We start from the raw sequence: 27,399 nt of genomic DNA on the forward strand, positions 1-27,399 counted from the left end.
TAAACTGCATTCAGTCAGAAAACACATTCTTACACAGCAGTGGCTGTGTGCTGGGCACACAGGTGTGAAGGGCTACTGTGTTCAATGTGGCTGACATGAGCCCTGCCCTCTGGAATATATGTTTGCCACATTTTAGGTGGTCAGTTGCCACATGTGGCTAGTGGCTACTATGTCGGACTGGGCAGTATAGCATTTCCGTGATTATAGAAAGTTCTGTTGGATAGTGCTATTTTAGAACATGACATCTAGTCGGATGACAGGCACAAATATGGGAAATTAAGCACCCAACCTAATACTCTTTTTCACCTCCCACTTCCTCATTCCTCCTTGTGCACAGCCTACTGAAATAGAGTCTTTTCCCTGTACATCCCTGCCTGGCTCCTTACCCACTTCAATTCTTGGTTTCCTGGCTTGTATACAGCACAACCCTCCTACAATCATCCTTCCCTTTAGGGGCTCAGGGACCTCAGCCAGATTTGAACCCTGTCTCTGCAGCTTGCTATGGGCAGCAGCTTTGATTCCCTGAACTGTAGTTTCTTCATCTGTAGTTCATAAACAGCAGTTTTGTTTAGGGTGGCTATGTGGATCCCACAGCATAATACATGCAAAGCACTTTACAGAGTGCCTGGCAGATAGGTAAGTATTCAATACACTGTGATTATTTTCAGAGATTGCTCCCCTCCAGTGCGGCTATGGGGATAAATAACTTGGCCAGGCTCACACAGGGCCTTTCTACTATTTAAGGACTTGTGAGCTTCTTTAAACACAATGGACTTCATTCAGACTTCACAGACTCCCTGGCATGTGCTTTCCAGCAGCTTTTCTGATGAGTTTTCATAGTTTTGTTCTGCAAGAGACCTAGAGTGTTGAAAATCCTTTTTCTCAAGAGCATGGTTTATGTTTTTGTTTTCTAAAGCTATAAGACGAAAAAAAATTTTTTTTGATGAGGGTAAAGATAGTGTAACCACTCATGATCTGTGTCATCACTGGGGGCTGTTCCTGACCTCTTCAGTGTTATAGGAATATATATATATAGCTCTGCTGAAGCGTATATGACATTCAAAAATGTTTTCACCCATTTTCTCTCTTTTTTAAAAAAAATATAATGTTATTTATTTTTTGGCTATGCTGGGTCTTTGTTGCCATGCAGTCTTTTCTCCAGTTATGACTGGGGTGGGGGGTGCTACTTGAGGTACAGGGAGCAGGTGGTGCTGCTGCTGCTGGTTCTCATTGTGGTGGCTTCTCTTGTTGCAGAGCATGGGTGCTAGGGCTGTGGCACAGGGCTTAGTTTCTCTGGGGCACGTGGGATCATCCCAGACCAGGGATCGAATCCATGTCTCTGGCATTGACAAGTGGCTTCTATACCACTGAGCCCCCAGGGAAGCCCCATTTTCTGCCCCCCGCCATTTTCTTTTAATTAAAAAAATTGAGGGGGACTTCCCTCGTGGTCCAGTGGCTAAGATTCCACCCTCCCAATTCAGGGGGCCTGGGCTGGATTTCTGGTCATGGAACCAGATCCCTCATTGCCACAACTAAGAGTTCATATGCCACAGCTGAAAAAAAAAATGATCCTGGGTGCTGCAGGTAAGACCCGGTGCAGCCAAAGAAATAAATAAAAATAAATAGTTTTTAAAATTCAACATTTTTGAATTGTGAAAGAACATAAGATTTACCATCCTAGCAATTTTTAACTGTGGAGTTCAATTAGTGTTAAGTATATTCGCATTGTGATGAAACTCATCTCCAGAACTTTTTCATCTTGCAAAACAGAACACAGAGAAGGCCAGGGATCTCATCCAATTTACACCTCAAGAGTTTTTTTTCACTTCCCCACATGTAATCACCTATGAGAAGAGGTGTCTGTTCCTCAGACATGGCCCAAAGCCCCTGTATTTGCTACCCTTTCTCTTCTCTCAGCTGGTACAGCTGTGCTCCTTTCCTGCCAGGTCATCTGTTGATTAGAAACACTTGGCTTCTCCATGGCCCTTGGTGGACATTTTCTTTAGAAGGAGCAGTCTTTGTCTTTTTTTTTTTTTTTTTTTAATTGTCATTCAAGTTATAAGGAGACAGGGAAGGGTAAGTAGAGAGGTCCAGTTTTTTCAGGACATTTATTTACTTGAAAGAGCAGTTCTCCAACCTTGAACAGTGGGAATTTGGAGGACAGGGAGGGGCCTTCAGGTTTGTCCTTGATCTTGGGAGCAAGGGTCAATTCCGGAGTGAGTGAGGGATTTAGTTCTATTCTTAGGACAGACCCAGAGGGTATTGGTTACAGGCCTCTATGGCTGTTTTAGACCTGCTTACAGGAGATCAAGCCCTAGGGACAATGTCAGAGGACTTCCGGGGGTTGCTGGATCAGAGGTAGCCTGACATTGAAACAGCTTTTCAGAGTTCTCCTGAACCTTCAGCTGCTGCTCACCAGTTCTGGACTGGATACAGTTTGAGGCAAGACTGCAAGGAGGCTCTTTGCATGAAAGGAACTGTGTTGGGACTTCCCTGGAAGTCCAGTGGTTAAGACTTTGCCTTCCAATGTAGGGGGTATGACTTCTATCCCTGGTCAGGGAGCTAAGATCCAACATGCCTCTTGGTCCAGAAACCAGAACATAAAATAGAAGCAATGTTACTACAAATTCAATAAAGACTTAAAAAATGGTCCACATCAAAAAAGTCTTTTAAAAAAGTTCTTTAAAAAAGAAAGAAAGGAACCATGTTTCTGACATTGAGGATCTCTTTGGTGTCAGCTCTTCTGTGGAATTTATCTGTCTAGGTTGAGTACAGCTGTTTGTTTTTCACTTCTGAAATATGCACATTAAAGTCTTCTTTTATAACAGTAAACACTGCTTTTTGAAAAAACCGTAAAATACTTTCCCTAAACCTGAAATGTGCAGCTTGTCTTTTGTCCTGTGCAGCCACAATACCTAGTTTTGGAACACATTCCAGTTTCACTAAGTTTCCCAGCTACTGTTAAGATGGGTCTTAAGTTGTTTAAGTGAAGTCACTCAGTCGTGTCTGACTCTTTGCGACCCCATGGACAGTAGCCAACCAGGCTCCTCCGTCCATGGGATTTTCCAGGCAAGAATACTGGAGTGGGTTGCCATTTCCTTCTCCAGGGGATCTTCCCAACCCAGGGATCGAACCTGGGTCTCCCGCATTGTAGGTAGACGCTTTACTGTCTGAGCCACCATTAAGATGGGTAAGGTGGCTATCAGTGTTTCCAGTTTCCTGACAGTGAACCTGCAGTCCCTCATGGCCTCAATGCTGGTACAAGGTCATTCACCATGTCTGAACCAGAACTTTCGTTTTCTGAGTCTTCCCTCAGGTTGCATCCCAGTATTTCCAAATCACTCCAGTTAAAAAAGCCACATCATTTTATATCATGACACTCTTATTTGTTATAACAAAGCTCCACTGTCTTTTTTCTGCTCTTCTTTTCAAAAAAACATACCAGGGTATACATGGGAACACCACTTTTAGGGACATTTATCTCTCCTTCCTGCCCCTCCCTCAGGTAGTAGAATCCTTCCTGGAAGGTGTCTGCAAGCCAGACCCCAGGATATACAAGCTGTGCTTGGAGTGGCTCGGCCAGCAGCCTTCTGAGTCCATCTTTCTTGATGATCTTGGACCAAATCTAAAAGCAGCTGCCGGCCTTGGTATTCACACCATTAAGGTAATGGTCACTGTTTTTTGAACCCCTTTGTGCTTCAGGCACTAGTGTAAGTATTTTTCAGACAGTTGTGTAAGTATTTCTTTTTTAAAAAATTTATTTATTTTTGGCTGTGCTGAGTCTTTGTTGCTGTACGTGGGCTTTCTCTAGTTGCTGTGAGAAGGGGCTAATCTTCATTGCCATGCAGGGGCTTCTGATTGCTGTGGCTTCTGCTGTTGTGGAGCATGGGCTCTAGGCACATAGGCTTTGGTAGCTACAGCATGTGGGCTCAGTAGTTGTGGCTCCCCAGCTCTAGAACACAAGCTCAGTAGTTGTGCTGTACTGGCTTAGTTGCTCTAAGGCATGTGGAATCCTCCCAGAGCAGGGATCGAACCTGTGTCCCCTGTAATGGCAGGCAGATTCTTACCCATCGTACCTCCAGGGAGTCCTAGGGTAAGCATTTCTGTGCAGTCCTCTTACACTCAAGAGTCAGAGTTGCCTCTGGTGGTTTTTGCCCTTGCTGCCACAGTCTTTTTACCTTTTAATTATGAAATTTAGGTGATTAGTCACTTGTATTTTCAATAAGAAGACACACACATACTAAGAAGGCAGTCAAGAAAAAGTCACACAGGGAGGTGAATGGCAGACTTAAGATGGTTCAGGTGACAGGTTGATCTGGTGATGCTGTTTTGGGTGGGGACCCAAGAAGCTACCAGCACCCGGACCACCTCAGTGCTTTGAAGCAGGAGAAACCATGTGAGAAGGGGTCTCCATCCAGCTTTCTACATTTGGGTTTTCATTATTAACTGGTCTATAGGGACAGAGTGGACACTACAGTACAATATTCTGTCCTCCTGGGAAAAGGGAGTATCATGGACATTTAACCGTTACTCTTCCCAGCAGATAAGAAAGATTAACGTGGTTAGGTAGTAAATGGAAGGAGGAAACCCATTCTGAGGCTTTCTCATCAGCTGACTTTCTGGCTCCCAAGTCTTTGCTCAGGCTATTAAAAAATATTTCTCTCTAAAAAAGTACCCTCTTAGAGAACAGGTAGGAGGAGAGGTCAGGGTTGTCTGGGGATCCATGCTCAATATTCTCTTTGAAACCAGGTTCATGACCCAGAGACTGCAGTAAAGGAATTGGAAACTCTTTTGGGATTTCCATTGAGAATGGCTGTTCCAAACATTCGCCTTGTGAGAAAGACAATGGAAATTCCCAAAGACTCCTTGGAGAAGTACCTCAAAGATTTACTGGGGACCCAAGTCACAGGTAGTTAAGTCTCTGCATTTTGGTAGAGGCTAGGCTTTCAGTCTGGCTCTCACTTTCTATCCTGGTGGAATATGCTGGAGATAAAGATGCTATGTGGTGAAGAAAATAGCTATTGGGCTCTGCAGACCCGGGTGCTGCTCTGTTTTGCTTGGGAAGAAGCACTGGCCTCCTTTGCTATGGGTCCCCAGAGCATACTTGGCCCTTGTTCCACGTGAGGCTGTGGCGTGGCAGCAGTTGCCTGCAAACAGCTGTCCTGGAGGAGAACTTGCAGTATGTGCCTCGGGTGTTTGGGTCTTTCTGCTATTTTTGAGATGACAGCTTGTTTTGTGAAGGTGACTTAAAAGTTGCAGGAGTTTAAAATGAGAAAATGTGTCTCCATCTCTTCATAGGTTGCTCTCTCATTTTTCACATTCCACCCTCAGGAAAACAGGTGATTCATGAGCTTCTGAAGAAACTCCTACCTGGGCATAAAATTTGGCCTCCCCTGTTTGATCCTTCAAAGTTCTCTTTCTTTGCATGTAGCTTCATGTGAGGATGTTTTCTAGTGATCGGATTGTTCCTAGAGCCTCTACAGAGCTGAGGGACCACTTTGAATCAGAGCAGAGTTTGGGTAAACTCCGGGAGTTGGTGATGGACGGGGAGGCCTGGCGTGCTGCAGTCCATGGGGTCACAAAGAGTCGGACACAACTGAGCAACTGAACTGAACTGAGCCAATTCAGACAGACTCCCATTTCCTGCTCCTTTGACCAAGTGAAACGAATCTGTGTGTAGAGTTCATATCATTGTAAGACTAGGGTTAATTAGGCTGTTTCTGCAAGGGAGCCGCAGAGTTTAATCTTTGTGGTGGGAAATCACATCTCCCCAAAGCTCCTTTGGTTTGAGCTGTAGGCCTCTGCATAGCTCCTTTCAGCTGTCACACCAGTGTCAGGTGTGGTGTGGCCAAGTATGGGGTGAGGGTCACACAAGGGCACTTTTCATCCTTGGCTTAAAGTATTCCATTTAGCAAGATGGGTTGCCATGACTGTGCTTGTAGTTGATAAACAGAACTATAAAGCTTTTCTTTACAGTGCAGGAGTTGGCAAGACGGACAAAACTGGATACCTGTGAAAGTGAAAATTGTTGTGGTGTAAATCCAGTGGCCTTTGTAACACTGCAGCGTGACATTCTGGACCGAAGCCGGGGTGGGGGGTATGCCTGGGATGCAGTCATGTCTGGTACCCAGGGAGGAGATGCTTTCCTTATAGTGCATTCCAAATCAGGATGCTCTGTGTCCATGTACAATACTCCTTAGAAAGTAAGACTCTCTGTCCACATCTGTCCTCCAGAGCTGGTTTGAGTTTTCCTTCCTTTCAAACTTACAGGCCCATTGGAACTCCTTCAGTTTGATCACGGGCAGTCAAATCCCACCTATTATGTCAAGCTGGCTAGTCATCAGCTGATTCTGAGGAAGAAACCCCCAGGGACACTTCTTCCATCCGTGCATGCAGTAGAGAGGGAGTTCAGGTAAATTCTCAGAGTGTGTGTGGGGGGTGGGGTGTGCTCTGTCTCCAGCCTCCACAGCCCCACTCCTGGGCTGGCAAGTCAGTGCCCCATCAAAGTGCCTTGAGACATTTAAAATTACAAGTATGACTTTCCAAAATTATGTTAGATAAGAACATGTCACCTAATTTTATTCAGGAGATTGTTTTTTGTTTTCTCTGTCTAAACCACTAGGAGGCTAGGAATTTTTGGAATTCTGTTAGTGGGGCTTTAGCCCAAAGAAGCATGGCTTTTAATTGATAGTTATTGAAACTGGGGGATTCGTTATGTGAATACCTCTACTTTAAAAAAAAAAAATTGTAGTTGATTTACTTGCTAGTTTTTGGTGTACAGCAAAGTGATTCAGTTATTCAGTGTATACACACAAACACAGAGGTATTTTTTATGCAGTTTATTTACTTATTTTATTATTTTTGGCTGTACTGGATCTTCGTTGTGGCGCACAGGCTCTTCATTGCAGTGGCTTCTTCTGTTGCAGAGCGTGAGCTCTATCTAGGGCAGGTGAGCTTCAGTAGTTCTGGGGTGTGGGTCTAATTACTCCGAGGCATCTGAGATCTTAGTTCTTGGACCAGGGATGGAACCCCTGTTCCCTGAGTTGGCAGGCAGATTCTTAACCACTGGACCACTAGGCAAGTTCCTAAACAATGTCTCTTATAAACAGTACCTATTAGGTCTTGTGTTTCTATCTGGTAGGACAATTTTCATCTTTTAATCAGAATGTTTACTCTATTAAATTTAATGTAATTATCAGTATGTTTGACTTAGGTCTGTAAATGAACCATTTTTTGTTTGTCTTGTTTGTTTTTTTGTTCTCCTTGCCTTCTTTGGTCAATTGAATTTTTTTAAGAGTTCCATTTTAATTTATGCATTTATTAATTTTTAATCAGAAAAATAATTTCAAGAAACTTTCATCACTTCAGCCAGAAGTTCATTCATTTTTCTTGGCAGGATGATGGAAGCCCTTGTAAACGCTGGAGCCCATATGCCCAAAGTTCTTCACCTCTGTGAAGATTCGAGGTAATGTCCAGATTTACTTTTTATGTTGTATACTCAAGGTACAGAAGAGAAAAGCCCATATAATAACTCTAATTTCAGTTTTCTAGAGTAAAGAAAAATAAAATTTGGGCAGAAGAGAAAAGAGATTTTATAGGCACCTCCTATTTGGTAGAAAACATCTACTTTTTTTAAAAAAAACATTCTAGAAATAATTTCCATCAAGTTGCATGTTTATTTTTCTTAGTTATTTTTATTGTGGCTTTCTAAACTTCTAAAGTTGCTTTGTAATATGCTTTTTAAAATAATTTTATTGATTGATTTTTGGCTGCGCAGGGTCTTTGTTGCTGCACTCGGTCTTTCTTTAGTTGCAGAGAGCAGGAGCTGCTCTCTAGTTGTGGTAGCCAGGCTTCTCATTGCGATGTCTTCTCTTGTGGTGGACCACAGGGTCTAGGGAGCCGGCTTCAGTAGTTGGGTCTCTCAGGCCCCAGAGCATGTGAGCTTCAGCAGTTATAGTACACGGGCTTGACTGCTCCATGGCGTGTGGCATCTTCCAGGACCAGGGATCGAACCCATCTCCCCTTCATTGGCAGGCAGATTCTTAACCACTGCACCACCAAGGAAGTCCCTGTAATATGCTTTTTAAGTCTGTGTCTTTTTTCTCAATTTTTAAATTATGAAAAATGTGAAACTTACAGAGTAGTTGAAAGAAGAAAAAGATAGCATAATAAGCACCCACTTACACTTCAGCCAGATGGAAACATTGTTAACATTTTGCCATATTTGCTTTCTATATATGTGTATGTATATATGTGTATTTTATATATATATTATAGAAATAGTAATAATTATATAACAATATAATTTTATAAAATATTGTCTTATAACATTTAATAATTTTGTTAAATAATTATAAAGGATTATTTTGTAAACAAATATATGTATATATATATACATATTTTTTAATTGTTGTTTTTATATATATTTAATTTTTTTGCTCTGCTGTATGGCATGTGGGATCTTAGTTCCCTGACCAGGGATCAGACCTGTGCCCCCTGCATTAGGAGCATGGGCTTTTAATCACTGCACCATCACGTATCTTTTTAATAAATGTATATAAATAAGATTGAACTTTAGAAGTAAGCTGCAGGCAGCATATATCTCCTAAAAATAAAGATATTTTCTTTCATAGCAATATTACATATAAGATAATTAAAAAGAATTGTATAACTTAATATCTTGTCCATGTTCAAGTCAGGATAAACAGTCCTAATGGTAGACTTTTCAAAACAACTTTTTAGAGTACTAAGCTGATTTCTAGGAATGATGAAGAGATGGATTAATGACATTTTGTATGCCATTCAAACCACTGAATAATGATGAAATTATATCTAACGGGAAGGGATACTTATGGAATCTTCACTGGAGCCAGACACATTCCAGACACTCCATATATAAATTTTCTCCCTTAATTCTTATAATTGCCCCTTGAAGATTAAGAAAAACAAGCTCAGAGAGGTTTACTATGTTCCTCAGGATCACACTGCTAGGAAAGGCAGAGGTGGGACTTAAGCCTGGTTCTGTGTGCTCTGACCCCCCTCTCAACAGCTGCTTTCCCATATTATCATACTTAATCCCATTCCTGATACCTTCTACAAGTGGACCAAAGAGAAGAGAGGCATGCTGGCAAGGGAGTATAAACAGGGGTGTGTGTGTGTGTGTGTGTGTGTGTGGCAAGGGAGTATAAACAGGGGTGTGTGTGTGGGGGGGGGGGGTGTGTGGTGTGTGTGTGTGTGTGTGTGTGTGTGTGTTCTAACCTCTGCTTATATGCAGAAGAAAAAGGAAGTTTTCAGTACTCCCACCCAGCATTCAGAGCTTATACACAGGACAGAGCAGTGCCCTGACTAACAGCCTGCCACATCACAGGCTACTGACATACCGTTTGTGTCCCTCCCAGCATCGTCGGCAACGCTTTCTATCTGATGGAATACTGCCCAGGCCTCATCAACAAAGACCCCTCTCCACCAGGCTTGGAGCCCAGCCAGAGGCAGGCCATCTACACTGCCATGAACAGAGTCTTGTGCAAGATTCACAGTGTGGACCTCAAGGCTGCGGGCCTGGAAGACTATGGGAAACACGGTGAGCACAGGGCCCCTTGTCTTCTGTGCTGATGTTTCCTCACTGGTCCTCTGCTTTCTGGATTTGGATGGTATCAAGGTATTAACGCATCAACCTTTGCTAATTGTGTTGGGCTTGTTAGTTTCCTACTTGGAAAGCCCGTTTCATTTTGTGGAGGTGTTGCTTACCTAGACATTTTGTCCAGGGATAAATACGTTCATGAAGTACAGTATCTCTCCTCCCTGCAATTTTTATCTCACTGTATCTTTAAACCTTTCTTTTTTTCTGATACTGCCCAAAGGTAGTTAAGATACCTACTTTCTTCGTTTTCTGCCCTTTCCCATAAATATTCTTTTTAACAGGGATAGATTTTAAAAACGCCATTGTGCCAAATATTTGTTTATATAATTTGCTTCTACTTTTTTCTTTTCTTTTTTTGTATCTCAGGTTGAGTTCCTGCTCATTCTTTTGAGTATCTGTTATCATCAGGTTTTTTGCTTTCTTTTTAAAAAAATCAGAGTTATTGAAGTGTAGCATTTTATGAATTTTGACAAATGCACACGATTTGTAGGTTTGTTTGTTTTTGGCTGCATCGAGTAGCATAGAGAATCTTAGTTCACTGACCAGGGATTGAATCCCTGTCCCCTGCAGTGGAAGCCTGGAGTCCTAACCACTGAAGTGCAAGGAAATCCCCCACTAACATACATAGTTTATAATCAGCATCACAATTGTCCCCATGCTTTTGCATGTTGAATCTTTACTGTGAGCCAAAAAATTGTACCTCTGCCCTGCAGAGTTCAAGATTATCTAACTCTTGACCAGTTTGCATTCCTGTGGCTATGGGTAACTGCTCAGTCATGTCCGACTCTTTGCAACCCCATGGACTGTAGCCCACCAGGCTTCTCTGTCCATGGGATTTTTCAGGCAAGAGTACTGGAGTCGGTTGCCATTTCCTTCTCCAGGGGATCTTCCTGTCCCCAGGGATTGAACCTGTGTCCCCTGTGTCTTCTGCATTCAGGATTCTTTACCACTGAACGACCTGGGAAACCCATGCGTTCCTAGCTGTGGTCGAAAAGAATCTCTCAGCTAAGCTGTATTTTCTTCTTTCTCTGCTTTTAACCAAAACACCTATGTTTTCTGTAGGATCATATCAAGGGCTGCAGTATGTGTTCAGTGTACGTCAACTTCCTGACATACTTCTACCAACTTACCTAAAATTCTTTCACTCCATAGACACATGATCTGAATTCTCAAAACTGACAATTTGAGACACTTTGCTACCACAAAGCAGGCTTGCCAACTTCCAGCCCCAGTTGAGGTTCTCCACACCTTCCAAGTACATCCAGACCCATATCATCCTCCCGTATTTTAACCTGTTGACCAGAGTTACAAACTCTGTCAGTGTTGCCTCTGTTTGGTGGTCTCAATGGAAAATATTTACAATAAAACTTTTTTTATTATTTATCTGAAATTCAAATTTAACTGAGTATCCTGTATTTTATCTAGGAGCCCTCAGTTCAGTTTAGTCGCTCAGTTGTGTCCGACTCTTTGCGACCCCATGAATTGTACCACGCCAGGGCTCCCTGTCCATCACTAACTCCTGGAGTTCACCCAAACTCATGTCCATTGAGTCGGTGATGCCATCCAGCCATCTCATCCTCTGTCTAGAGCCCTAGTTACCAGTAAAATGGCCAGTAGGCAAAGACAACAGATGTTGCCTATATTGATCCTTTATTTCAGGATGGAAAGAGCCCTGGACAAGAAGTCAGGTGCTGATTTGTGGGGTGACCTTGGACAAGCCCCATTATTTTGTCATAGTTTTCTCAAGAGTAGAGGTTATGTAAAAAAGCCCTGCCCTGCCCCCCTCACAGTGCTGATGTGAAAAGCAAAGGAGATGGCAGCTGTCCCAGTGCTGTGAATGCAGATAAAGCCTGTCACATGAAGCAATGGGCAGTGTGACATCGCATCCTACAATGGAAAGAGAACAGTTTAAGGAGGGCTCTCTCACGTGCTAAGCGGATCCTTTGCCTTTTAGTTTTAAAGTGCTTTTTACAGTGACCTATTAGTGTGACAGAGACAAAGTAGAATTATGGTGTCATTTTTTGTGACTCAGGACCAGCCTCCCAGGCTGTGTTTTCAGCCTGACAGCATAAAGCAGCTTCCTCAGATTTCACATTCACTGATCCAGCTAAAGGGGCATGAGATCTTCCTTTTCAAGAATCCTGCAATTTCTAGAGTTACGTCAGGAGCCCAGCTGCTGGGCAGGGCATTGGCTATATATAGCTAATCTGCCATCTGTGTAAAATGAGTATACTTAAAATTTGAATAAATATAACTGTTTGTTTGCTGAAGTTAAAAAAATCTCTGAAAGGACACCTAAGACTGGTCATGTTGGTTGCCTTTGGGGAAATGAGCTGAGTGGCTGAGCAAAGGGGTGGGAGAGCCTTGCCCACACCCCCTTTTGTCACTGTAATTTCAAGGTATGTGAATGTATCATTTGTTCAAGAGAACACATTTAAATTTTTTTAGGCACACGAAATGATCTAATCAAAAGGGACTTTTGACAAAGATGCTGTAGGTCCAATCTAGTTATCACAAATAACCTTTCCACCGAGGACCTGCAGAGAGCATAATTCCCTTTTCTCATCCCAGAGGGCAGGCTGCTTTGGGGAGGAAGGGCATTAGTGCTTGGCAGGCTTGCTCAGAACCAGTGGCCAACAGAGCAGAGACACAGGGACAGCTGCACCTGCTTCCCACGAGAAGGGAGTGTGCACAGCGCTGGGGTGGTGTGTGCATGGGGGGCGGGGGACATCCTAAATCCATGTAGGAGATTAACCTGAGGGGCTCCTTCCACAAAGGTTCAGCTCCTGGTGGCTTTAGTATTTGATTTCTTATGATAATTTTCAAACTTACAGAAACATTCAATAGTGCTGTGAATAACTATATGCCCATGACTGATTTAACAATGATTAACTTTTGCCATGTCTGTTATCTTTCTCTTTCTGCATCTATCTATTTGCACAATTAACAAAGTGGTACAGACCCTAACACTTGACTTCTGAGTGCTTCAGTATGCCTTTCCTAATAATAAGAACATTTCACAGTACCATTTCACACCCAAGAAAACTCATCGTTTTCCCCAGTATCTAAGACCCAGTCCATATTCAGATTTCCTCATTTTCCTCCTTATCTTTTATAAGTGAGGTGGGTTTGTTTTTGGTTTGTTTTTTTAAGTCAGGATCTGATCAAGGAACCTAGAACAGTACCCCCTCTTTTTTTTAATGAATTTTTAAAGGGACCAAGTCAGTTGTCTTATGATTTGTCTTGATTATTACCTTATGGTTTCATTTACTACTTTGGACTTCTTGTAATTCCCAAAATTGAACTCTAGTTCTAAAGGCTTGATTTTATTTTGAGTTAAAACCTTTCACAGGGACTTCCCTGGTGGTCCATTGGTTAAGAATCCACCTGCAAATGCAGGGGCCACAGGTTTGATCCCTGTCCAGGAAGATCCCATGTGCCTTGGAGCAGCTGAGCCCATGTGCCCAGCTACTGAGCCTGTGCTCTAGAGCCCAAGAACCTCAACTACTAAGCCCGAGTGCCTGGAGCCCAAGGTCTGCCACGAGCAGCCACCGCAATGAGAAGCCCAAGCACTGCGACAAAGAGCGGTCCCTGCTTGCCACAAGTAGAGAAAGCCCACACAGAGCAACGAAGACCCAGCACAGCCATAAACGAACAAACTAAATGAATGAAGTGGTTCCTAAAAGATTACTCATTACAATTAAAAAAAAAACAGCCCTGCTGGATTCTCCAAAGGACGGTGACTGAGTACTCTGAGTGTGCAGTTCACTGCAGAGAAGACCAGTCCCTCTATCCTTGTCTTCAAGCTTCTGGGGAACGTTTTTCTCTCAGAGGAGGGGTGAGGGCTTGGCTTAGAGCCATGGACCTGATATGCTGTTTATTGACAGTGATAGTAATTGTCATTTGACAACAATGGCAGTCACAGTAATAACAGACACAATTCACTGAGAAGCCTTCTGTGTCAGTGCTGTGTTTGGCATGTTATAATATGGACTTCATATGGCCTCACAGGGAATACAGGTGTCAGTACACTAATAGTACTGATGAATCAGTGGCAGCTTAGAGAGGTTAAATCAACTGAACAGCTTGACTATGAACCAGGCAACTCTAGAGTAGAAAGTATGTATTTATGTGGCATTCCAGAAAAGATAAACTACAGGAATAGATCTGTGTTGTCCCCCAGAGGAAAGGAGAAAGATTTGACTACAAAGGGCCCATGTAACTTTGGGGATGATAGAAGTAAATATACCATTTCTTGAGGGCAGTGGTGGCTGCCTGACTAAACTCAGAATTGTATACTTTACAAAGAGGATGTATGTCCACTATACCTTAAATTTTTTTCAAAAATCATTTTTTAACAAGGCTTGATGCATATGTTAAATAAAGAAAACAGAGCATGGGAATTCCCTGGTGGTCCACTGTCCAAGACTCCACTCTCCCAGTGAAGGGGGTCCTTGTTCCATCACTGGTTAGGAAACTAGATCCCATGTGTGGCAACTGAGAGTTCACATGCCACAACTACAAATCCCACATTCCACGATAAAAGATCCACCCTGCCACACCGAAGATGGAAAATCCTCCGTGCCACAACTAAGACCTGGGACAGCCAAATAAATAAATATATTTTTTAAAGATAAAAAAAAACAGATCATGTCTAGAGTGAGTTATGTGATGATGATAAATGTGTTGATCTAGACAAAATGGTGCCCAGAAACTAGCCATTAATCCAATCCCCTGTGACACTGTTATCAACATCATGGCAGGGCTCCCAATAGCCCAATATGACAGCAGAAGTGCTTTGGGGAATTCCTGATTAATTTAGTTTATTTAGGAAAAGAAGAGATAAACAGCAGGAAGCAGACCAACTCAGTCAAACTTCTGGCTCCCAGCCCATGGAATGTAAGCTTGGACCCATCTCCTCCCTAAGACCCGGATCCTTGTCTGTAAAGTGGGGATTAAAACACTCGTGTGTGGCTCCAGGAATTCAGTGAGCTGAAATAACGCATGTTAGGCACTTAACACCAAGTCTGATACATGTAAAGTGCTCAGCAGTGGTAGTAGCTACTGATGGAACAACAATACTGTTATACATTAGTACTCTTAAGGGTTGTTTGGGGGGGTGGTTCTCACTGGTTTTCTTTGCCTCTGTTTAGGGCAAGCAAGCTCGGTGACTGTGAAACAAACTGGAAAGCTGACTGAATTTATGTGTAACCTGGCATGGGATTTTCCAGTCAAAAAGGGGTTCCAGATTTTCAAGGAGATGCTGGCCACCAAACCGTTAATGGGGTCCCACCACTCATGGTCCAGGCCACAGTCCCTGCTGAGGACCCCAAGCATGAGAAGTTATGTCACCTCCACAGACTCTTCTCCAGCTCTTGCCTCAAAGGGAGCTCTGATCTTCTCTCCAGAAGGCCTTTCCCCCCGAGTCAGGGAGCTGTATCAGCAACTGAAGGAGTTTATGGAGCGACATGTGTACCCCGCTGAGCCGGAGCTACAGCGTCACCAGGCCTCGGCCGAGAGGTGGACCCCCTCCCCACTGGTCGAAGATCTCAAGGTAAAGCAGCCTTTCGTTAGCACAGCCCAGCCTCAGCTCGTCCACTGGCCATATCTGTTCCTTCTTAGGCAATGAGAGATGGAAGATTGAGTTCAATGGTCTCTGCTTGCCACTACCACTAGAAAGAGTCAGCCCTAGATCACTCAGTTTCACTTCATTGCTCTTTCTGTGTGACCATGTCCAGGCCCGATACTCACCCCAGGCAGAGGAGTGCCGAGTCTGTGGCTTCTAACTCTGAGGCAGGTGGACTCATTTTATACATGTCTGAATCATGTAAATTTGAGACCAAGTGATATAAATTGCATCAGTTAAATGACACTCTCTTAAAAGAATCTGTAACATCAAACCTGAAGGGCCATATCAACTGTAAACTACGTTTATGCTCCTGACACACAGTGACATCAGTTTAGTGTATAATGGAATACCTGCTGTTCTTTTTCAGGATTGGTCTTGGCTTGTGTTAGTTCTTAAGTTATCTGAGGTCTTCAGGAGCACATATTCTGCCTATATGCAACCATCACCTACATTAAAAAGAAACGGCATTGAATTTTGTTCATAGTTATAAACCTATTGCAAGGTAACGAGAGCTCAAACATGGCAAGAGTAGAAAGAGTTCATGACCTGGAAAGAATTCTCTAAAATTCTCGGGCCTCTGAGATAATGACTGTCAACAATTTGATTTATAGGCTCCCGGCTCCTTTCTTCTGGTACATAATAATACATATTATTATCATTCCTGTTGTAATGAAAATGTTTTATGCATTTGAATCTTCCAGTTGTTTTATGTTATTTAATGTTGTATCCCATGTCCACATTGGGGGACCACATTGGGGGTGCACCGTAATTTATCTACCCTGCCCCTGCCTGAGTGACACTGTGGGGATTTCAGTCTGGGTCACTCCAGGTCACTGAAGCAGCAGAGGGAGCAGCTGGTTGCTAACATGGACAGGGAGGCTGAAGAGCCAGCTGAAGGAGACAGTAGAAGCCAAGGGAAGGCTGGCTATGGGGAGCCTGGCCATGACTGTCCCTAGGCAGTGTCCAGATGCTTTCTCAGGACTCCAAGATTGAGGTGGGAATTTTCAGCCAGTCACGTGTAGGTCCCACGCTCACATCTTCATGCCACTGAAATGTCTACGGTGAGAGAGCACCTCAGAATAAGAAGGGGTTTGGATCCTGTGCAAGCAAAGGATATCGAATGCTGTTACATACTTCTGTGTTCACTTACTGTTTCTACAGTGTCAGTTTAAAAAAAAAAATTTGTTGCTCTGGGTCTTCTTCATGGTGCGCAGACTGTCTCTAGTTGTGCACATAGACGTTTTTTTCCTCTTGTTGCAGCGCATAGTCTCAGCAGTTGTGGCCCATGGTCTCTAGAGTACATGGGCCTTAGAGTGCTCAGGCGTCTCTAGTTGCAGCCTGCCAGCTTTGTTGCCCCGCAGCACATGGGATCTTAGTTCCCCCACTAGGGACTGAACCTGTGTCCCCTGCATTGGAAGGCCGATTCTTAACCACTGGTACCAGGGAAGTCCCAGCATGAATTCTTTGAAGTAAAAATTCTGGTCCAAGGATGAGAACATTTTTAGTTGTTGTTTGCTTTGGGTTTGTTTGTTTGGTTGGTTTTGTTGAACTGCACCACGTGACTTTTGGGATCTTAGTTCCCTGAATAGGGATCAAACCTGGGCCCCTGCAGTATGAGTGAGTCCTAACCACTGGACTGCCAGGGAATTCCTGAATGAGACCATTTTAAGTCTTGACAAATACTGCCAAATGTATTTCAGAAAGCTGCCATGCTATGCTCCCATTGTTACCTTGTGACATGTCCTATCCCCCACCTGCTGACCTGCACACTTAATCCTCACCCATTAGATGTACCCATCTCATGCAAGGAAGTGTTGGAAAAGCAGACACTCATGCTGTGAACACTTTTAGACTCGAAAATGAATGCATATGAAAAATCTGCTTTAGAGAACATTCTGCATGCGGTCATACCTGAATGGGAATCATGATAACTAAGATTTTAGGGGAGAGTGGTGAAGTTATGGCTCATGGGTTTTATTCAGTGTTACTACCAATAAATAAGAATGTTTGGCATTTACACTGCATCTCACAAATCCTATGAGGTAAGCATCATGAACCTCAATTTAAAGATAAGGAATCAAGTTTGCCAGGGACACAGCTAGAAATAATAGCACCTGGACTCAATCCAGATCTTCTGGGCTCAGATCTATGTTTTTCCCTCCCACAAGATGATTCATTTCCTTATTCTTCCTCTTCTCAGAACTCCCTTGCTTCCCTTCCTATTCTCCCTTCCTTTCCTGCTTCATTTGTTCCAATTAATCTGTCCTTCTTCTCCTCGGTCACTGCAGTCTCAGCTAATTAGCATAACACAGCCATGAAACAAGTATATGTCCTGATTCTAGTAGTATGTGTCCTAGAGGGCAGTCCCAATGTGATAGGAAAATCAGCCAGGTGGTGCTCTCCCAGTGGGAAGAATTTCCATCATCACTAATATTTAGTGCAGCCCCAGCTTCTGGCACACTATATTCTGTCACTACCTGGGACCAGAAGAGTGAAATGTTTTCGAGGGGGAAAATAGCTGGCACTCAGTCACTGTACAGCTGGACTGCAGAACGTCTGTCCTGCTGCCATTCTTTTCGCTGCCTTGGTTCCTGTCCATTTCTGAGCCTCCTTCTCTAATCTGAGCTCCTGCTAATTTTCCCACTTGGATGTTTTTTCCAGTGAGTCAGTCACCTCCATTCCTACTCTTGCTTGCTCAGTAGCTGTGACTGGTAGGGTGAGTGGTGACTGCCCTAATACAACAGATGAGGAAACTGCCACAGGGAGCTCGCCATCTTGCCCAAGGTCTCCAAACAGGTGTGGTGGGGCAGGGCCTGAACCAGGCAGTCTGATTCAGGGCCTGGGTTCCTGACCCCCAGGCTAGACTTCCTGGTTTCCCTGTCAGGAGCTACGTTCAGAAACCCAGGGTTACTTCCCCAGGAACAAAGTTGTGCCTCATGAAGAAAGCTGGATCAGGGGATCTCCTTGGGCACCTCATCAGAGCAGCTGAGGCTGCTGCCAGATGTCCTGGCCGGTTCCCTGCAGGCTCACTGAAGGACCCTTCATTCTCTGTGTTATGGAGCGAGTTTTATGCTGCATCGTGATGACATTAATGATGCTAACAGTGAGGGGGTGGGGCAGGTGGGGCATCTGGGATACAGACACAAGGAAGTGAACTGATTGCCACCGTCCCTTTTAGGAATGGGCTGTCCCCAGACTCTTCCTACTCTCCTCCCACAGATCTGTGGGGTTGTATCCAGCCTGGTAGTGTGGACTTACTCATTATTTTCCATGGGCCAAGATAGTATGACAATCACGCTATGTGGATCCCTGATTTTTTTTTTTTTTTTTTGCTGTGACAGGAGAAAGCCAAGGCCGAAGGACTCTGGAACCTTTTCCTACCCCTGGAGACTGATCCCGAGAAGAAATACGGAATAGGGCTGACCAACGTGGAGTACGCACATTTGTGTGAGGTCATGGGCACGTCTCTGTATGCTCCCGAGGTACCTTTACCATCTTCCTCAGCATGGGAGAAAATGCTTGTCCTCCAGAGAGTTCAGCCATCCTCCTGGGCTGACAGGGTTCCCTGCAGCGGCACTGGACTCAGGAGCTCTGACGCAAACTCAGACTTCTTATGAGTGAAGATACTGCAGGCAGGTGGCTGGAGCAAGAGCAGGAAAGGAGCAGGGGGTGGGCATCTCTCGAGAAATCTTCTAAGTGAATACAGCCTGGCTGGCTTCCGTGGAGCCTCAGTCCCCCAGCTGTCCTCTCCTCCTTCTCTCCCAACAAGCTCTGTGGTTGAGCTTAGGTACTCTGAGCTGCTGTACTCACAATGTCCTTGGTCTCTGCATCTTTGGGGAGAGGAAGGACTTTCATAAGGGTGTCAGAGGGCATGTATCTTGGAAGGAGCCCCAGCCCATGCTTCTGGGGAATTTGAAGTTTTGAATACGATAAGGCAGTCACCTTTGTGCTTTTTCTCCTTTTCAGATCTTTAACTGTTCTGCTCCAGACACAGGGAACATGGAGCTTCTGGTTCGATACGGCACCGAGGAGCAGAAGGCCCGCTGGTTGGTTCCACTGCTGGAAGGAAAGGCTCGCTCCTGTTTCGCTATGACTGAGCCCCAGGTACCTACTCTGAGTCACCCACAGGCGCTCCTCGTCAGGCCAGACCCTTACCCAGCCCCATCGGGCTCTGCCATCAGGGACCTCGGGACCCTTGCCAGCTCGAATCAGAATGTGCTGTCACTCAGGTCGCCTCCTCAGATGCCACCAACACTGAGTCTTCCATCCGAGAGGAAGATGGCTTCTACGTCATCAATGGTCACAAGTGGTGGATCACAGGTATTTGGCCTGAAATTCATTTTTCAGTCACATTTATGTGGGTCTTCCCTGATAGCCCATCTTTTCTGACCTGCTATTGTCTGAGAAACTGTGGGAGGGACTAGCTTCATTTCCAGTTAACACAAAAGAGATTCTGTCTCTGTTCCCAGAAGAGGCAGCAAACCCTGAGAGAACCAAAGGTTCTATATGGACTCCAGGTGACCCCACAGGTGACAGTTCCAGGAATCTCTCCTCCACTCCCCACTCTCCTCATTCTGCTGTGGGCATCTCGCTTTAGACAGGCCGGAGGTCACTTCCTCAATGGTGTCCCCGTCTTGTGAGGTCAGCTGTGTTATAGCAGAAGGGCTGGTGATAATCCTATCGTTCACTAGGCTTTAATTCTCCAGGGCCCGCGGTACATGCTGTGGGGACCTCCCCTCACTGAGTCTCCACCCTTCCCCAGAAGGTCTGTGGTATTATCCCCACTTCACAGAGAAGGAAACCAGGATGGAGAAGTGACTTGAGTCACTGCCCAAGGTACTAGCCCCCCTACTGCCAAGTAGGGAACCACCCAGAGTTCAAGGCTGGCCTGACTCTGAAGCCTGTGCCCAAAGCCAGCATGTTTCCACCTCCTGTGGGAACAAAGCAGAACAGGCTGCCACTGATAAAGTAGCAGTTTTTAGCCTCTTTTCTTCAATCCGACGTTGTGCTTTAAAAAACAAAACAAAACTGTTCTTAGGATGTTGGATTCCTTCCTCACTGGGACAGAAACCAATTGCTCTTATTGCTGGTCAAAGGGCTGCATGTCCTCATCTGATCACGTGACATCTTAAAGGGCCCCATCTGCTCGCTGATTTCAGCTTCTCTGGGCCAGGACTGAGTGTTTAAGGAGAGCTGATGGCCCTGGTGTCAGATGATGTGGGTCTGTCTCTCTCCTTTCTTGGCAGGCATCCTGGATCCTCGCTGCCAGCTCTGCGTGTTTATGGGAAAAACAGACCCACATGCCCCACGCCACCAGCAGCAGTCCATGTTCTTGGTTCCCATGGATACCCCAGGGATAAAAATCATCCGGCCTCTGAAGGTGTATGGGCTGGAGGATGCACCAGGTTTGTCCCTTGGGAGCAGCTCACTTCTCTGTGTGGGTCTGGATCTAGGGAAAAGGCTTTGGACAGCAGTTGCTCCAGTGCAGAAGTAACACCTGTATGAGTCTGAGGACATTTGGAAGGCCACGTGCTCCTGCATTTCAGTTCCATCCATGAATATCAACCATGCAGGCAAGCTTCAGACAGGCATTCATCTGTTTGTTTTTTTTCTCTTCTAATCATAGAAGACAAGCAGGACTCTAGGAGGTAAGGAAGCCACAGAGGATGGAACAGGAGGCAGGAAATGCCCTCCAAACCTTTTCTCGTAGACCACAGCGTGGACAGCCTATCTCCTGGCCTGGAGGTCCTCTCACAGGGGCTCTTTCTCTCTGCTGATGGTGTCCACATTTTGACTTCAGAGTTTCCCTAGGGTCACTACACTGTGAGAGTCATAGACTACTAGGAGTTCCAGTTTAAGTTAGAATCACGTTTTATAAAAGGAATGCCAAACTATTCATTTGACATTTTAAATTACCAATTTACCTTCCATCTGCAATAGCCTTGTTCCTGCCTTCCATCCTCCTTCAATCATGTTCCAGTTAGAAGTCTACAAAAGGGCAGGGATATTGATGAGATAAATGCATCCAGAGAAAACAGGAAAGCAAATTGCTCAGGGGTACTCTACGGGTTTTTTCAGGTGGCCACGGTGAAGTCCTGTTCGAGCAGGTGCGCGTGCCCAAAGAGAACATCATCCTGGGCCCCGGCCGGGGCTTTGAGATCCTCCTAGGCCGACTAGGTTCTGGCAGGATCCATCACTGCATGCGGCTGATTGGCTGCTCAGAGAGGGCGCTGGTGCTCATGAAGGCCCGAGTAAGTACTTCCCTTTGTGCCTGTCTCGACCAGAAAGACCCATCTGTCTTCCTCTCAGACTTCAAATCCTGTTTCCTGAGAGCAGACTTGGCAGGTGAAGCAAGGTGATGTTCTTTACGAGAAGCTGTGTCCTTGTGTTTGCTCTGCCTCTTTTAGTTTGCTAAAGTTTGAAATCCAGAGCAGAATGCGCCTCCCTCTGCCGAGGGGCCAGAAGGCGTCTGGGCTCTGTGGACTCTGTGGCAGCAGGGGGCAAGGCTCCAGGTCCACAGGGTCAGGGTCCAGTGATGACTATTCCTGCCACCAGCTCACCTTTAACCTCAGGCAACAGGGAGAGCCTGGGGTGCCAGCAGCCAGCCCTGCACCGTCCTCCTCCCCCAGCACGTCCAAAACTTTATTCTTCTGTGACCCCTTGAAGGTTGCAAGCCCATACAAGAGTGTTATTGCTGTGAATAGCGGTTCAAATCAGTGAAATCAGTTTCACTCTGAAGTGATTTCAGAGTGAAACTTCAGACCGAACAGATATCTCACAAGACAGTCTTAATGAAGAATAGCAACAGTTCAGGGTATCGCATTACTGAGCAAAGTTGTGATTCAAACCCTTTTTAGTTGAAACCAGCCAGTTTAAAAGAAAATACTCCTCTCTAAGGACTCAGATATAGTCTCCATTCTCATCCTGCGGATCAATCTGACCTAATGTGTCAGAAATCTTAGAAGATACTATAGTATTGACATAGCCGTGCTACTCATTGGACTTGGTCGAAAGGGAGTAATCAGGAATCTACAAAAAATTTGATACTAGGAGGTTCACCACAGCCATGATTATGTTAGGAAACACCTATAAGGCTAGCTATTGGGGTCTGGTTAGATAACCCTGCTATGGGCGTGCAGTGAAATTCCAAAATGATGCTGTAGATAATCTATTTGTTAACTAGAGATACGCTCGCTATATGCTGAGTGGGAAAAAAAAGGCTATAAAGTAATACAGAGAATGACTTAAGAAAAAGAAAAGCAGATGTATGTCTATGCATACACAAAAAGTCTAGAAGGGCATGCACCGGATAGCAAGTAGAATTTACTAGGTAATGGGGTGCCGAGTGTTTATATTTTGTCTGAAAATGTATAGTCTTTTCCGCCATGAGCTGTTCATGTGTGTTGTAATTGTTTTTAATTTTTAAAAATAAGGTGGAAGAAGGACCCCCTTATCACCTTTTCTGATTGCTTGTAGCTTTTGAACACACTACTCAATCTCTGTTGCAGTAACAGTTGCCCACAAGAGGGCTCTGGCACCCAGACTTTGCCCCTGAGAGTTCCTCAGGACGTGAAGCAGGCCCTGCTGTCATCAGAGGGCACCCTCCTGGCCTGTGTGAGGCGCCCACAGTCACTGCCTGGTTACCAGAGTAGCCCTGGGCCACAGGCAACTCAGACCAAGCTCTGTCCTGCCTGGTGGCCAGGCCTGCCCAGATGGGGCAGAAGGGCTGGAGTAAAGGAGTTGTGCAGATAATTTGTGCAGCTACCATGTGTCTAGCTTCCCCCGCTGCCCTCTCCTGTGCTTCCACCCTCTCCTCTGCAGGGCACCGTCCATGCCTCCTGTGCTGTCTCCTGTGTCCACAGGCGAAGTCCCGTGTGGCCTTCGGGAAGCCCCTGATAGAGCAGGGCACGGTCCTGGCAGACATTGCCCTATCCCGCGTGGAGATCGAGCAGGCCCGGCTGCTGGTGCTGAAAGCTGCCCACGTCATGGATGTGGCGGGAAATAAGGTAGGAGGCCGAGGGACCTCACAGAGAACAGGTCCTGAGGACACGGTGAGAGATGCCAGCCCGGAAATCTATTAATAGATGCTGACTCTTCCCTCCCCACTCAGCAAACCACAAAGTGCTTGGCTCCTTGACATAAATAACTTTGCTTCAGTTCTCCTTGGAACTACCTGGGCAGCTTCTGAAAAACAGAAAAGGTACAATAAAGAGGACTGACATTTCTGTTTTACTGACCCAGTGACCTTATGGGTTCAAAACAGCAGGGCCACATGGCCCCAGCCTGAGCTACAGCCCCACCTGATCTTATAGGCATCAGGCAAACTGCCAGGGAGTTAGAGGAGAAGCTTCATTTTCAATGTGACATTATCACGCAGACAGCTCTGAGTGCCTCTAGTGCCAGGCATGATGCCAGGCCAACCCCTGCTTTCTCCATTTCTCCACAGGTCTCCACCCCTTAGCTGAGAGCCCTCGGTAGCAGGGGGTGATCCAGGATGAAATTCTGGTTTCTTGGCTCTCTGTTGGCGGTATGAGGGCTCTCAGGGGCTTTGATCCAAATCCCAGACTCAGAGAAGATTCTTGAACTTAAATCCCCCTAAATCTTGGCTGGCCTCATTCCACCTTTCCCTTTGAATACAGAGCTGATCATGACCCTGAAGGAAGCTCAGGCCAGTCCCCAATCTGCATTGCCTGTGTGCTGGTGATGCTGCCTGGGAAGATGCCCCTTGTCCTTGAGTAGGCAGCTGCCCACACCACACAGCATCCCAAGTCACCTGCCTTGTCACCCCCACTGCCCCTCCACCCCCCATTGGTGCTGGGCAGGGTCCATGCACCAGGCAAGGCTTGTGGTCCAGTGGGAGGGACCTGAGGTCTCTGTTCTGAGCTACTGTTTCTACTCCTCCCTGTGAAACTGATCGGTCTTCCACGTGTTCTGCCCTGGGGTCTGCCCTCCTCACCACAGCTCCTCTTCCTTGCAGGCTGCAGCTCTGGATATTGCCATGATAAAAATGGTAGTCCCATCCATGGCTTCCCGAGTGATTGATCGTGCTATTCAGGTGAGCACAGATGATGGATCGCTGGTTCTTCTGAATCATTTACAAGATTCAAAATTCCTCTCCTTCAGCTGGCCAACCTCCTGTAAACTAATAGCCGCCCTTTGCTGCACACCCCCCATACATGACTGTCCTTTTCCTCCTCAGAACAACCCTATGAGGTGTCCTATTCCTGCTTCCATTTTCAATACATGGAAACAGAAGCACAGGAAAGTGATTTGTCCAAGGTAACTCAGCTTGCAAGGAGCTGAGCTTAGATGAAGGAGTACATAGGTCCTTCTTATGCCAGGCCCAGCCTCCTAACCATGTAAAGATGCCTCCTTCTCAAATCTCAATCCATGGCCCCTAGAGAGGATCTTCCCAACAGCAGAAGTCACCTAGTGGAGCAGATCTGAGGAGTATGGTGTCCCTGGGATGGCTAGTGAGGCCCCACTTGGAATCTTCCAGAACACTGTTGTCACACAGGTGTCAGGGGACATCCTTGCAATGTGGCTGCTCTGAGCTGTCCTCACATCTTAGGAGCAGGCATTTGTTCCTGGGGTTCTCAGGGATGAGGGCTCACCCAGGGCTTCCTCCCCTCCTGCCCTGTGTCTGCCAGGTCTTTGGAGCAGCAGGGCTGAGCAGCGACCACCCACTGGCTCAGTTCTTCGTGGGGGCCCGAGTACTGCACCTTGCTGATCAGGTGCACCAGAGGTCAGTGGCCAAGATGGAGCTCAAGCACCGCAGTTAGACCTGCAGGAGTCAGACTGTCCCCGCTCAAATCTTTAAATGATGTGCTTTCAAAGGCCTGGTATGTGTGCTCCTTGCACCCTTCCCGGCAGCACTGTCCTGGGATCCCTTGTTGTGAACCTAGCCTTGATGGGTCCCTACAGAACACACTCCTGTGTAAGAAGCCTGGAGTTGTCTGTTTCAGGCAAGGGGGAAGGGGAGTAATGAAGAGCCTGGAGAGGTGATCTTTAGTCCAGGTGCTAGATGGGCAGCCAGGCCCCTTCTCTCTGGCTGTGGGACTCTGCATGAATATTAGGAGTCCTGCCAGGGTGCTGTGCCTGTGGTTGCTCCCAATCTGAGGATGATACGGTGGCCTCCTGTTCTGTGTCCCCCACCGCCCCCAGCTGATGGTGGCAGCCTACAGAGCCAGGGCAGGAGTGCTCTGGGAGAATGGAAATAAACCCAAATTGTGAAGCCATTGCTAGGTAATTTTCTTTGTTTCAATATCCAAAACACAGATTACTAAAATGTTATTTTGGAAATGAGCTTTGGGAACAAAGAAGAAGAAAATATGTCTCAGAGACTTTGAACATTCTGTCATACACAAGGAGTGGAGAACAAAAGCTCACACTTTAGCCTGACACAGTATGTCAGCTGCATCCTTACACGTCTTTCATTCCTCCTCTCCCTCGTCTCCACCCAGCGACCTGTCAAATCTGCCTCCATGCTCTCCCTCCCAGCCAGCCCTGTTGCTTCTACTCAGGCCCTAATTATTTTTCACGTCAGCTCTCTGCTGTTGCAGCCTGTCCTCCTCTCTAGGACCGATTTTCCATGCTGTCCCTAGAGGGACCCCTCAAAAGCATACATGGAAACTCATCACTCCCAGACTTAAAGACCTTGGTGAAGAGAAATGATAGTACGCAAGATTAAGACTGACAAGAAATCTACTGTGGTCACAACAGCATCATACTGGCCTATGACCAGAATGTAGTTCAGAAATACTCAACTGTCTGTGTTGAGGACATAACCCAGGTTTGGGGGGGGTCATCCTCTGGGGACCAGGTGCTGACATCCTGGTCAGAAGGAAACAGCACAAGGTTAGCCAGGCTCACCCCACCACCGTAGCCTGCTTCTCTCTGTAGCTGACCTCCCCCTTCAAGTGCTTCAGGGAAGCTGTGTGTGTGAACCTGTGAATCCTGAACCTGCACTCCGGGTGGCAATGGAACAGATGCTCAGGGTGGTCACAGACTGTGGGCCAGGCCCTCCTCCCTCCTCCATGGGTGTTATCTCTGCTTCTCCCCATGGGCTTCACTCTCCTCCATGTTCAGCAGGAGGCAAGGTCAATTCTCAGAGAGGGGAGCATGTGGGCAGGGTGTGGCCCAGTCCAGCTTGAACTGGGGTCTACCTGGTTTCCAGCCTGAACTCTTCCTGCCACACCTGTTCCCACCATTGGAAACTACCTGTCACCCACTTCCCAGCCCTCCTGCAAGAAGAAACAGAGGTGTCTTTCCCCTCCAGACTGATGATCAACCAACTAATGTGAACCCACACACATTTCCAAAGAACCTGGCTGATGTCCACCCACACTCTCCTCCCGAAGGCCTGGGACATTTTACTGCAGGTGCACAGCTCAGATTCTGCCATGATGGTTGGGGAGGCACTGTGCTGAAATGCCAAATTTGAGCCTAAGAAAGTGATCCCTAGTGGACCCAGACTGCCTGGTTCTTCTGGTGTCACCCAGGCACTACCATTATGGTCACTGCCTTGCATGCTCGCTCCATGAGGCTCAAGGCAACAGCTGGAAGCCTCTCATGTGCCCCTCTGTGAGGGGTATTACAGTGATTCCTGCTCAACAGATGAGGAAATGAAGGTGTGGGCAGGTAAAGTCCTTTGTCCCACGTGACACAAATGGGGTAATGTGCTTAAAAGATCCAGATTCATCCTGATTCTTGTCTCAACCCCTGGCCACTGAGCCGAGCCCGCCCTCCCTGGGCCCTGCTGCCCTGATATCTCAGGCCCCGGCATCAACTAAGTTCTGGGCTTTGCTTCATGCCTTGATCTTGTCTGAGGTCCCAGACCCTGGCCCAGAGTGACTGGAGTCCTAAGCCAGGGTCAAGCCATATTGGGACAGCTCTTGGGCAAGGAAGAGCTTGGACAGGTTTCCTTGCCTTCACCTTCATCTTGGTTGAAGTGACTAAAGTGACCTCAGCCCCCTCCCTGAGAGACCAGCTTCCTTAACCTCAGGGGAAATTTCCCCTCTGTACTCCCCTAAGGCCACTGCTTGGCTTTGGGAGCAGAGACTCTGACACGAGAATAGTGGCTTTGCTTAAGGACTCTTTCCCTGAGTGAATGGAGAGGCCTGTGCATCCC

The 27,399-nt window shown here is 46.1% G+C and overlaps 1 protein-coding gene across 1 annotated transcript in view; it reads left to right on the forward strand.

Annotated features, from left to right (window-relative positions):
• LOC128062348 (acyl-CoA dehydrogenase family member 10-like) overlaps positions 1 to 25,499 on the forward strand; it is a 38,260-nt gene extending 12,761 nt beyond the window's left edge. The window contains exons 5-18 of the mRNA XM_052654799.1: positions 3,506 to 3,664; positions 4,750 to 4,909; positions 6,271 to 6,412; positions 7,397 to 7,465; positions 9,399 to 9,580; positions 14,794 to 15,194; positions 18,611 to 18,751; positions 19,236 to 19,373; positions 19,499 to 19,589; positions 20,516 to 20,674; positions 21,348 to 21,520; positions 23,132 to 23,275; positions 24,247 to 24,324; positions 24,920 to 25,499. Coding sequence (XP_052510759.1) covers positions 3,506 to 3,664; positions 4,750 to 4,909; positions 6,271 to 6,412; positions 7,397 to 7,465; positions 9,399 to 9,580; positions 14,794 to 15,194; positions 18,611 to 18,751; positions 19,236 to 19,373; positions 19,499 to 19,589; positions 20,516 to 20,674; positions 21,348 to 21,520; positions 23,132 to 23,275; positions 24,247 to 24,324; positions 24,920 to 25,051 — 2,169 coding nt within the window. The 3' untranslated portion in view covers positions 25,052 to 25,499. The remainder of the gene's footprint in view (positions 1 to 3,505; positions 3,665 to 4,749; positions 4,910 to 6,270; positions 6,413 to 7,396; positions 7,466 to 9,398; positions 9,581 to 14,793; positions 15,195 to 18,610; positions 18,752 to 19,235; positions 19,374 to 19,498; positions 19,590 to 20,515; positions 20,675 to 21,347; positions 21,521 to 23,131; positions 23,276 to 24,246; positions 24,325 to 24,919) is intronic.
• Positions 25,500 to 27,399: the final 1,900 nt, after the last annotated feature.

The sequence above is a fragment of the Budorcas taxicolor genome, chromosome 17, assembly GCF_023091745.1.
Source record: "Budorcas taxicolor isolate Tak-1 chromosome 17, Takin1.1, whole genome shotgun sequence".
In the NCBI taxonomy this organism is placed as follows: domain Eukaryota; kingdom Metazoa; phylum Chordata; class Mammalia; order Artiodactyla; family Bovidae; genus Budorcas; species Budorcas taxicolor.